Source organism: Panthera uncia, chromosome E1, assembly GCF_023721935.1.
Source record: "Panthera uncia isolate 11264 chromosome E1, Puncia_PCG_1.0, whole genome shotgun sequence".
NCBI lineage: Eukaryota > Metazoa > Chordata > Mammalia > Carnivora > Felidae > Panthera > Panthera uncia.
In genome coordinates, this window is record NC_064814.1 from 59,082,553 (window position 1) to 59,094,904 (window position 12,352).

The 12,352-nt window shown below is 53.4% G+C and overlaps 1 protein-coding gene across 6 annotated transcripts in view; it reads left to right on the forward strand.

Annotated features, from left to right (window-relative positions):
* ABCA3 (ATP binding cassette subfamily A member 3) overlaps positions 1-12,352 on the forward strand; it is an 87,599-nt gene that overhangs the window by 28,336 nt on the left and 46,911 nt on the right. For all 6 annotated transcript variants that reach the window (XM_049637313.1, XM_049637316.1, XM_049637311.1 and 3 more), the window contains 4 exons: positions 2,532-2,705; positions 8,141-8,313; positions 8,923-9,066; positions 10,163-10,292. In XM_049637313.1, coding sequence (XP_049493270.1) covers positions 2,532-2,705; positions 8,141-8,313; positions 8,923-9,066; positions 10,163-10,292 — 621 coding nt within the window. The remainder of the gene's footprint in view (positions 1-2,531; positions 2,706-8,140; positions 8,314-8,922; positions 9,067-10,162; positions 10,293-12,352) is intronic.

Here is a 12,352-nt window from a genome sequence, read left to right on the forward strand (position 1 = left end):
GTCCCTCGGGCTCTGTAAAGTCATACCTTAATGTTACGCTTTCGGGGGTTAGGATTGGACATCCCTGGGAAGCTTTATTCTGCCCACTGCAGCACATAAACAACTGGAAAAATAGTGAAGTGAGAAAAGAAATTATTGAAGCAACTTCTCAACATTGAAAACCAACAGAAATAAATGTTTTCAAGTTGGGGGGCTTGAAAAGAATCACTTCACAAAGAAAGGAATTACTTCAAATGCTTTTAAAACATAGTGTTTCAGGGAGCCTGGGTAGCTCAGTCGGTTAAGCGTCCAACTTTGGCTCAGGTCATGATCTCATGGTTGTGAGTTTGAGCCCCTCTTTGAGCTCTGTGCTGACAGCTCAGAGCCTGGAGCCTGCTTTGAAGGCTGTCTCCCTCTCTCTCTGCCCCTCCCCTGCTCACGCTCTGTCTCTCAAAAATAAACATTAGAAATCTTTTTTAAAAAAGAATAATGCTTGCAATGGGTTGAAACATGTAAAATATGAAAACCCTTGATCACGTAACAATCGTGATTTATAACGGTGCCCCAGGAAATGCCTCACTGGCAGCCCCCAGAGGTGGCTAGGGCGGCCATCCATCACACCCTGTTACCACCACAGGCAGGAAGGCACGTCCTGGCTCCTGGCTGCCCTCCAGATCGTGCCTCCTGCCCGCCCGGCCCCTTTGAGGAGGAGATTGTCATGTGAGCAAACCACACTCTACCTCTTACCGAAGCCTCTGCTGCCCCCTGTCCCTGCTCACATTCATGGTTGGTGGTACCGCCTCATCTCCTCTCAGACCCCTGGCTTGCTCTCCCAGTGACCCTGTGCCACCCCACATCGGTGCTCCCACGCTCCCACGGGCATCCCCTAAACCTGAGCCAACAACTGTGTGGTGGCCAGAATCTCAGCCTCAACAACCCCACTCTTGACCCCCCATGTCTCTGTTTAGCTCCCCCGTCTTGCACCCACCTCCCCCAATAATTCTTTGACCCCCATCAAGATGTCTGATCCATTGGCCCCAATGTTTTGTCACTATCCATCACCCCATCGTATGCCTCGCCCCGCTCGGAGCCCATGGCCCGTCCCTACTTTGACTCCTCTGACGTATACCCACCGGCTCTCTGTTGAACTCGTATTGCAAATCCTCAGCCCTGGTCACACCCAGCTCCCCGCTTACCCTGCAGCAGAACCTGGCCGGAGAAACTCTCTCCCGTGTGTGGACCAGTCTCTTTATTTAGGCCTCTGGTTCACGGATTCGGTGGCCACCGCCCTGCAGACCGCCCACATTCCTTTGTCACTTTGACCCGCACCTCTCTGGAACAGCAATTTCAAACCTCTTCCCAATCCTCCAGTGGACGCAGCCCTTCTCCCTTCTTCACTGAGGCTGGAAGTTCTTGCTCTGGCCTCAGAGGGCCGGTTTTGCGTCCTCGTGTGGACCCTGACCTTGAGCAAGTTAACAGACTGTGCATGCGTTTTCCCTTCTGTGAGACTGGAAAATAACAGTATTTACAACTTAGTTAGAAGGATCAGGTAGGGTATTGCACGTCAAATGCTGACAACACTTGATGCGTGGTAAGAGCTTAGTAGATCCTAGCAATGATTGACACCATTTACAAAAGAAGAAACTGAGTCAAGTTATACAAGATCCAAGGTCAGCCAGGTTCGGTGAAGGGCCCACTGCTGTCTCAATGGGGGCTCCTTCCATTACCTATGCAACCTTTAGGACCGGCTCCCTGTTCTCTCCACTTCCTGGAAGTCAAACGCCTGCACTCAACCTGAGCTCCTGTCCCACAGTCCAGCTGGATTGGCCTTCTCTCCCAATCTGGAGCCACCGTGCCAAGAACCTGGAAAAACCTCGAGTCCTTGACCCATAATTTACTAGCTCCATGCCACAGGGCGCATTTATTCCATGTGGCTAAACCTCAGTTTCCTCCCCTGTAAAACTTTGGGAGGGCACGGGGGTTATGGAAGAGTCTATAGAGAATGCACGGGTCCCGGTACTACATCATGTCCCACTGCCCGGAGGAGGTCTGTACCGTGAGGGATGGTGTCAGTGCCATCTTGGGCAGTTACACATTGTGCCTTCACGGACAGATGGATTCGTGTTGTTTTTTTTTTTTTTTTTTTTAATTTTTTTAACGTTTATTATTGAGAGACAGAGAAAGACAGAGTGTGAGCAGGGGAGGGGCAGAGGGAGAGGGAGACACAGAATCTGAAGCAGGTTCCAGGCTCTAAGCTGTCAGCACAGAGCCCAACGCGGGGCTTGGACTCACAAACTGCGAGATCGTGACCTGAGCCGAAGTCAGACGCTTAACCAACTGAGCCACCCAGGTGCCCCCGGATGGATTTGTGTTTTAAGTGCCACAGATGCCCTTGGTCTTTTGATAGCGAAAGTGCAAAATTCCTCAAAAGACGACTTTTCTTGGAGATGCTGAGGCCCCCACAGTCCCCACCCCTGCCCTGCCATGGCAGGAAGGGGCTTGTGTCGCACATGGTGCATCAGTGACAAAACCCTTCTCGTTTCTTCCCGCAGCCCACGTAGCCACTGCCTCGGGAGGAATCATCTTCTTCCTCACCTACCTCCCATACCTGTACCTCACTTTCAGCTACTCCCAGAGGACCCACTTCCAAAAGATTGGCTTTTGCCTGCTCTCGAATGTCGCCATGGCACTGGGAGTGCGATTTATCTCCATATTTGAGATAAGAGGTGAGTCCCACCTTTCTCCAAGGGACGCTGCCTCAATGCCCTGTCACCGCTGACGGGCAGGGTGACCTGAGTTCCCACGAGAGCCTCACTGCACTCTTCATTCGGCGTCCTGAGCGTTTCCGACCTGCTCGAAGCTACGGTCGGTTGTAGGACACGTTTCACACCACACAGCTCGCAGTGTGGTTTGGGAGCAAAACTAAAGCGTGTTAATGATTTAGGAGATGATATGACCATGCAGTCGTACAGATATAAAAGATAGAGAGTTATGGTGCGCCTGGGTCGGTTAAGCGTCCGACTTCGGCTCAGGTCATGATCTCACGGTCCGTGAGTTCGAGCCCCACATTGGGTTCTGTGCTGACAGCTTGGAGCCTGGAGCCTGCTTCGGATTCTGTGTCTCCCTTTCTCTCTGCCCCTCCCCTGCTTGTCGCCTCTCTCTCTCTCAAAAATAAATAAAAACATTAAAATTTTTTAAAAAAAAGATACAGAGTCACGATTCGATTTGGTTCACACTTTCAAAATTTTATGGATAAATGGAGTGCTATCTACATACGTCATGTTTGAGGCTCACAGCCTTCAGGGTCCATCTAGGGGACTTCCCACCAATGGTGTCCTACTTCCAACTCCCACCTTTGGAAGTGCACCCCCAAGTTTTCATCCGTCTTATGTTCTGAGGTCGGAAGGATCCTTCCGAATGCCAGCAGTCACAGCAGAAGATTGCAGCTAGCATATCAAAATGTAGGGACCAGCTGGCCTCAGTAGGCTTTCTGCATGAGACCGTCCCACATTTCCGCGGCACGAAGGTGATCTGCTGTGAACACTCCAGCAAGTGTCTTCGTTGCTCAGTGTTGGCTTTTATCACCAGAGTCCTGGGTCCAGACACTACGGCTTGGCTTAGCAGCAGCAGGGATAGGAATTATATGTGGGACCTAGGTTATGCGTCCTCTTAGGGCAGTTGGGATTACCTTCAACAACCTGCTCAGAGGCACTATCTATCAATAAATGTCTTTAGGTTGGGATGGTCTAAATGGGTGAAGGGTGCTTAAAATATAATGGAGGGTGTCAAGTTGACCAGAATTCATTGCAGGTGAGTGGTTTTCTTTAACAAAGCAGTGACGAGACCGCACTTTGCGAACGACAACGGGGGAAAAGTAGGTTTAAAACGGTAGCTCCGGGAGTACCTGGGTGGCTCAGTCTGTTAAGCGTCCGACTCTTGATTTCAGCTCAGGTCGTGATATCATGGTTCATGAGATCAAGGTTGGTGAGATCAAGCTGCATGCTGGGCTCAGCGCTCAGCAGGCAGAGCCTGCTTGCGATTCTCTCTCTGTCCCTCTCTCCCTGCCCCTCCCCCCCCCACTCTCATGTGCACACTCTCTCTCTCTCTCTCTCTCTCTCAAAATAAATAAATAAACATAAAAAATGGTACCTCCGATTTCTTCCATGTTAGTGAGTGAATAGGGGAATTTTACAGAGCCTCTCTGTTGAAAGCGGGGGGAACTTGGGTGAGCAGTTGGGCTGGACGAGCTTGTGGGTTTGTTCCCACGCTGGGATTCTCTCGGGGAGAGACTGAAACGACACTCGGCAGGGCTACAATGTGGTCCTGACAGCCGTGGGGGTCCGAGCATCCTGGGTGGGCATCCTGGGTGGGCTGAGATGGCCCGGCTCCCACGCCTCTGCCTCCTGCAGTCACTGGGTGTGGACCACCCAGAAAAGGCTGTGAGGAGGCTGACAGCTGAAAGCCCGTTGGCCGCAGCACGTCTGGCAGCTGAGGTGACAGCTTTCGGGAAGGGGGGGGGGGGGCAGGAAAGTACATCCCTGTGTCCTTATACCAACCCCTGATACACGAGACGGCCTTGGGGAAGGTGCCGTGGTGCTGGCTGTATCGTGAAAGAAAAACAAAGGAGAAAATTGCCCCCACGAGCCTGTTACAAGCTGGTTCTCTGTCGGAGCTGCAGCCCGGGTCACCCTGCAGGGGCAGTCCAGGGACCCTCAAGCAGCAGCCCAGGTGCCCGGCAGAGCCGGCCTCACAGGCAAAGCCTCACAGGTTTTCAAGTAAAAGGCAGTGAGAAACATAAGGAAATAAACAGCCATGGACAGGAACCAACAGAAACAAGACAAAGTGAAAACAGATTCACAAAGTCCTCACATTTTGGGATTATCAAATCACAGATTATAAAACAATAATGCTCGTGATAGGTTTTTCTTTTCATAAGGCAGGTTTGAAAATATCTGCAAGAAATAAGGACCCAATACTCCTTGGGGGAAATACAAAATACGACCAACCAAGGAGCAACCTTCGTGGATGGGTTACCTGTAGATTCAAAACAGCGGAGGGAGAATTATGACCTGGAAGGAGGTGAGAAGAAACCATGCAGAAGGCAGCAACGAGGACCAAAAGGATTTTAAAATGGCAGGAGAGCTGAAAACTGACGCAGCGAAGAGTGTTTTGCCTCCATTTAAGCAGAGATCCGGCAGGAAATGAGAGAAGGGGCAGAGGAAATGCATCTGAAGAGAGGGTGCCCAGATCTGTCCCCAAACTCAATGTCAGGAAGCCCAGCAAATCCCAGACGAGAGTAATAAGAAATCTACACTAGGCACATCAGCGTACAACGGAGCACAGCAGATGGCAAGAGAAAAATCTTAAAAGTGGCCTGGGGAGCAAAAAGAAAAATTGCTTTTCAACAGAGCATCAGTGGGGGCCTGAAGACAGTGGCTTCATACACGGGTTGTGTAAAATAACTACAACAACAACAGCAGCAGCGGCAGCAGCGGCAACGGAGATTCCTTTAGGTTTTATTTTTTTTAATTTTTTAATGTTTGTTCATTTCTGACACAGAGAGAGTGTGAGTGCGTGCACGCAAGCGGAGGAGGGGCAGGGAGAGGGGGAGACACAGAATCGGAAGCAGGCTCCGGGCTCTGAGCTGTCGGCACGCAGCCCGATGCCCGGCTCAAACCCACAAACTGTGAGATCGTGACCGGAGTCGAAGTCCGACGCTTAACCGACTGAGCCACCCGGGCGCCCCTAGGTTTTTGTTTTTTGGGTTTTTTTTAGAGAGGGAAAGAGCGTGTGCATGCAAGTGGGGGAGAGGGGCAGAGAGAACCTTAAGCAGGCTCCAGGCTCAGCTCAGAGCCTGTCGCAGAGCTCGAGAGCTCGATCCCACAACCATGGGATCATGACCTGAGCTGAAATCAAGAGTCGGATGCTCAACTGATTGAGCCATGCAGGCGCCCTCCCTTAGGTGTTTATTCTTTATTTTTTTATCAGGTAAAATTTTTTTAACAGGTAAAATTAAAGTGTATAGGAGGGGCTTTAGAGGGGATCATGTCAGAACCCAAAGGGAATAAATACCTTCCGGAAGGAGAGTAAAGATAATTAAGTTTAGACTTTGCACCATAAAGCAGACCTGGTGATTCATTACTGAGCCAAGCAGGCCAGAAGCAGTGGGTAACTTTTAAACTTAATAGAAGAAAGAGTAACGAAAGGTTGGCTGAGTCCAAGAGCGGCATAAAAGAAGAGAGGACTTTGGTCATACGCCCACCTCCACGGCGTGGGGGCTGGAAGTCAGGGCGCAGGACGGGCACACCCTGTTCAGAACACTCTAGATGGAACAGACATGGTGCAGACCCCTCCCGCACGCACCTTCTTCCTGAATATAATTAGATAAATCGTGGGAGGAAGTCACAGCTAACCCCTACCTGATCCAAACTCTAGACCTGAGCCAAAGTCGGACGCTCAAACGACTGAGTCACCCAGGCGCCCCCTCAAATTAAAAAAAATTTTTTTTAAATGTTTATTTATTTTTGAGACAGAGAGAGACAGAGCATGAACAGGGGAGGGTCAGAGAGAGAGGGAGACACAGAATTGGAAGCAGCCTCCAGGCTCTGAGCTGTCAGCACGCAGCCCGATGCCCGGCTCGAACTCACGGACTGTGAGATCGTGACCCGAGCCGAAGTTGGATGCTCAACCGACTAAGCCACCCAGCCGCCCCCTCAAATTTAAATGAAAGTAGAGAGGCAAGAATGGCCAAAACCGCTTCAGGAAGAGCAAGATGGGAAACCTTGTTTTTCCAGACATGATGATCTCTCAAAGAGCAATCATAATTAAGACTGACAAAAAGACTGATAGAACAGAAAACCCAAAGCCAAAGGCACGGGTGAAGGTCGGCAGTGACGCCGACCCCCGGCAGTGGGGGTCAGTAAATGGTGCTGCAGGGACGGGAGGACCTTCTGGGGAAGTTGAAACCGGACCCGCAAATCACAGCACCCACAGGGGTCAATTCCAGCATCAAAACTCTGTAACGCTCTTGGCGATGATGGTATAAAAGAGGACACTCCTATCCTCGAAGCGGGAAAGATTTCTTAAACAAGACGCAAACTAAATGACCGTAAAGGGGGGTGGATCTGACGTCGGGGCAGACTAGCGCTGCGCGAGGACGCACCTGCTCTCGAGAACCACGTGGGCTCAGTGTCACAGCCTTGGAATCCGCCCTGAGCCCTGCGAGATCTGATTGTCAGGCGCAGTGGAAGGCGACACTCTCGTGCGGACCAGTCGCGGGATCGCCTCCCAGGAAGGGCCTCAGAGGCCACCTGGCCCTTTTCCCCACGGCAGCTCAGCTCAGCCCAGGTTCCTGGGGTGGGGCGTGGGGGGCCCTGACGCGCCGGATGGGAACAGAACCTCAGGTGATCAGCAAGCACTTGGAAGCCTGAGGAGCAGCCATCTAGCCCGTCTGTATGCTCGCCTGCCCGCACTCGAATCTCTCCCTCGGCGTTGCTGGTTCCCGCCACCGCAAGCCTGCTGGCGGACACTCAGTATCTCGGACGCTTTCAATGAGAAGCCTCAGCCACTTGCACCCAGATTAGACACTGGGCGCCACACAGGCTACTTTCCTCCCTACGCGCCCAGGACCTGGTCCCAAGCCAACTCCTCGGTACCTTCCTGTATTTGTGGAACAGGGATGTGTGATCGCCCACAGCACGCGAGGCCCCGGGGCAGACGCTGCAGATACAGTGATGGGTGAACAGTAACTCGGGCAGGTTCACAGCACAGAGCCCTACCCTCTCCGATCGCAGTTAGCTCAGGGTGCCGGGGGGATGGGCACATAACCCGGATGGGGGAGGGGTGCAGGGTAAGGAGACCCCTGGGCAGCCCTCACTTCAGGTGGGAATTAGTCTGGCGGACAAGGCAGGTAACAGGTGCAGAAGTGGGGAGGCGTCTTGGGTGACCACGTCCCTATTCGGTGCCAGTGAAAACACTACCGCCTTCTGGTAATACTGAAAATGTTTTGTCGTGTGGGAGACACTCACAGCTCTAGGTTTCCCCCCTCCCGTGCCTTGCGTTCGTCCCCTAGCGCCCCAGACATCAACTCTGCAGGCCTGCGGGCGGCAGGAGCGGGACGTCCTGCCGTCCGGGTGCTGACTGCGGCCCTTTCTCCGGGCAGGCACAGGCCTGCAGTGGAAGAACGTGGGCGGCTTCAGCGGGGAGTTTAACTTCTGCCAGGTGCTGCTGATGCTTCTGCTGGACTCCGTCTTGTACGGCGCGGTGGCCGGGTACGTGGAGGCCGTCCTCCCGGGCGAGCATGGCGTGCCCAAGCCCTGGTACTTCTTCGTCATGGTGAGTGCGGGCGCCGCCGCTCTGCACACCGACGCAGACCGTCCACGGCCTCCCCCCGATACCCTCGCCCGTCGTGGCGGTGTCCCCGATGAAATCCCAAACCCCAGGACACCTAAGCTGGGTCCTCGAAGCCGGATTCACCCCGGAACCTATCAGTTTGCGGTCACCAGGGGAGCACGATTAACGCCCCGCCAGCGGCCCCGTTGTGAAGGGGGTGACCCTGTCTGACGTGCACGGGCACTCACTCTGGACCTCTGCGCGGCCGCCCTGCTGGGCCTTCCCAGAGTGTGGACAAGCACCCACCGGGTACTTCTCCAGGCCTCGGCCACAGGGAGCTTCCCGGCACGCCGCGAGCCTGGGCGGGCGCGTCCCCGTCGCTCACTCCGTCCTCAGGACCACGAATTGCAGGCTAGAAAGCAGCTTGTCGGTAGTGGGTCCACGAGCAAGCTGCTCGACGTCTCCGGGCACCGCTAAATATTTGGGACCAGGAAACTTGGGAGCTGGGGTGGGGGGGGGATGTGGAGAATTTGGTTTACCAAAATATTTATCTTCCCGAAGCAGACAGTGGACTCACACGCACGTGCTAATGTCAGCTGCCTTTCTGTCTAGCCATCCCACTGGCGTGGACAGCCCGTGCCCCTCACGCGGTCGGTGCTCCATGTGGCGGATCCGGACAACTCTCCAAAGAGCCAGTTGATTCAGGAAGAGCCTACCAGTTTGAAGAAAGGGATTGAAATCCAGCATCTCTACAAGGTATCGGCTCACAAACCTCCTTCCGAGGACCGAAGAAACGGGCGCAGAGGCTTCTGTTTTACCGTTGATGGGGGTTACGAGGCACAATTTCCTGACCGAGGTTTCGTTTCCTCCTGGAACGCCGTCCTCAAAAGAGGAACCTGACGTAAAGTGCCCTGTCTCCTGGGGTGCAGTTAAGTGGAGGAGGGTGGAGGGTCTGGATGATCTCTCTTGAAATAACCCGCCCCCCTCACCCCCGCCTTGCCAGCGCCCCTGCCCGGAGACACCGGGGACACCCGGGGACTCAGCCACTGGCTGGCTGACTTCCATCCTCCACGGTTCACACACCCAGCCACTCGGAGCCCCAGCTCTCAGGGCCCGCTCCCAGCTGGGGCGTGCTTCCCTGTCACCAGCGTTGGCTGAGCCCTTCCTGCACGCAGAGCCCCGCGTGACTAGGCAGTGCCGCGACGGGATGCCTGGACACAAGCCCCATGCCGGGGATGTCCCACATTTCCTCCTTTGGCCCCTTCTGTCCTTCAAATGCGATGAGTCCCGAGGAGAGGCGGTTTCCTTGTACTGACAAGGCAGCCTTGTCACGCTCCCCGCCTTCCTCTGCCTGTGGGAGCTGGAGGGGGAGGAGGCGTCACATCGTAGCCCGGGACGGGACGGGATGGCTCCAGCTCCCTCCAGGCATGCCTGCCGCTCCCACAAGCAGGGATTCCCTTTGTGCTCACACAACAGGCTGTCTGCAGCCACACGGTTCTGGCATGATTTCTGAGGGGGCTTAGCCAGGTAATGCGGGGAAAGGTGTGGTTCTAGAAGCAGGGAGAAATCTCCCTGCCAAGCTCTGAGCCCCTCGTCCTCGAGCTCTGGCCTCCGTGGCTCGGGTACCAGGGAGAACCCCCGGGACTGCGCCCCACCCCCGTCAGGCTCCTCACCAGCCCCCCCTCCCCCCACCCCGGTCAGCTAAACCCTGAAAAGAGGGCTCCCTTCTAGATTTCCACTTGGATTCCCACCGATGGGCTGGCAGGGGAACTTGGGGTGGGTCACAGGTTCGTCACAAACGCCACGCGTGTGCACGTGCTCCACGGTCAGTCACACGTTGAATTTTCCGCAGGTCTATCACACAGGAAAGAATAAACATGTAGCAGTCAAAGACCTGACCCTGAATCTGTACCAAGGGCAGATCACTGCTCTCCTGGGACACAACGGAGCCGGCAAAACCACCACGTGCTACGTGCTCACAGGTACCTGTGCGGGGCCAGCCCCTCGAGGAAGAACAGACCCCGAATTCTGTTCCACCTCCCCTCATTAGATCTCACTGACGTCTTCATACGAAGCATTTGCTGTTTGTTTTTATGCCATCTGTATCCTGTCTGGCTGTTCACGTGACCTTGTAGCAGGAAAAGGAAATCTTTGGCTCTTTCAGCCTGCAGACTCTGATCTCACACGCTATCCAGGAGCCGTGAGCCCTGCCCTATGTGTGTCTTCCCACATAGAACCTTCCGGTACAGGGAGGCACCACTAATCTCCTAACCATGAAATCCATCCATTTGCTTCTGATTGGAGGGGGGGGGGAGGTGGCTCAGTTAGGATGAGACCTGGAGAATTATTCTACAATTACTTCAGTTTCACAATCATTTTGATGCCTAAATAGTTATTTCACATTCTGTCAGCTAAAACAATAGGCTGCGATGTTTGAGAACTTGTTCATTCTGCAAATATGTATTTCTTGGAGCCTTAACCTGTGTAAAGTTCTGTACAAAACCAACGAGACACATTTCTGAGCTTCAAGGAGCTCTGAGAGCCAAGCAGTCACAGACATCCACCCTGCCAGAGAAACTATCAGCATCTCAGAGGCAGGCTGCCTCGGTTCCCCTCTCAGGCTGCTGAGCACCTTCTCTGGAAGATTCTGACGAGCAGCAAAGGGGAAACTTGGTCTGAGGTTCCGTCGGCCACTCCCCCTCCGCGCCCCCTCCCCGGCATCAGGATTTTAAGATCTGAGGCTCAGCCCCACAGACGCTCACTGGACAGGCTCTGTGGGGGTCAGGACAGGGGACTGAGGCCCGCAGGTTTCCTGGACGGGGGGGCAGTACTGTCTCTAGACGGGGGTCCTTGTCAGATGCAGGCATTGCTGATGCCAGAGGCCTCTCCTCCTGTATGGACTTGAGGTCCTCAGTACCTGCAGGGTGACCCAGCTAGACCCCCAGGCCACACGACTAAGGTCCTAGTGTTGTTCAAAGACAAAGACGTAAACCGTTTCCCCCGCCGCCTGCCCCATACACACACACAGACACACACACTCTTCCCGGGTGCTTCCCTCTCTGCTGTTCTCAGCAGTGGTTTCTGTATATGTGTGCTACCTCTGTCTCCCCATCCCTCTCTCCAGAGAATCTGTTCTGTTTCCCTCTGGCCAGTGGTGCTTGGATCAGGGCTTGGCAAAGAACAGCCACGCAGTAAATACTTTTCAACGAATGACTGAATGAATGAATGAACGTAATTGCAAGTCCTGCCACAATGTGGACCACGAATGACCTCTCAGAGATGAGCCACGGATTTCTACCGGCAGTGACACGGCACAGAAAAAAAGGCCAACGCGGCCCTGGAGAAAGTGGCACCGCTGAAAGACACCGAGCGAGACTGAATAGCCCTGAAGATGCTAAGCCGGGAAGGGAAAGCCTGGCTGATGGCCCAGGACACTGAACATTGAAGGGCTTCTCTGCATGGAGGCCCCAAAGTTGGCACAGGCCTGTTCTGTATCTGAAACCCCATTCCTCCACCCAGGAAAGCTATGTGGGTTTTGAAAAAAAAATTCTAGGAGCTATTCTAGTATTGTAATTCTACATAAAAAGACTTACGTATTTAACGTGGAAAGCATCACTGGTTTTCCTCCCCATCCCCCAGCCGCAAACAGTCACCGATGCTTTATCGTCCACAGGCAAAATGAAAGATCCCAAAACTCCACCAGTGGGTAATTTGGCAGGAAGTATCAAGAACCTGAAAGTCTTGTCCCCTCTTGGCCACCGAATCTACTGACATTGGTTTGGAGTCAGAAAGTGTATGGGGAGGAAGGCAGAGTTGAGATCCATGTTCATACTCACGAAACACTGCAAACTAAATACCTAAATACCTACTAGCATGGCGTGAATAAATACGCAGCGTATATTCATAACAATGAAATCCTGTTAGCCTTCGCAAATTATATAGATCTCGTTGACGTGGAGAAATGGCCTCGGTAGACTGTTTTGTGAAAAGGCCAGTTAAAAGAACCAGAATTTATATTTCCCAGTTTTGCTAGAAACTTAGC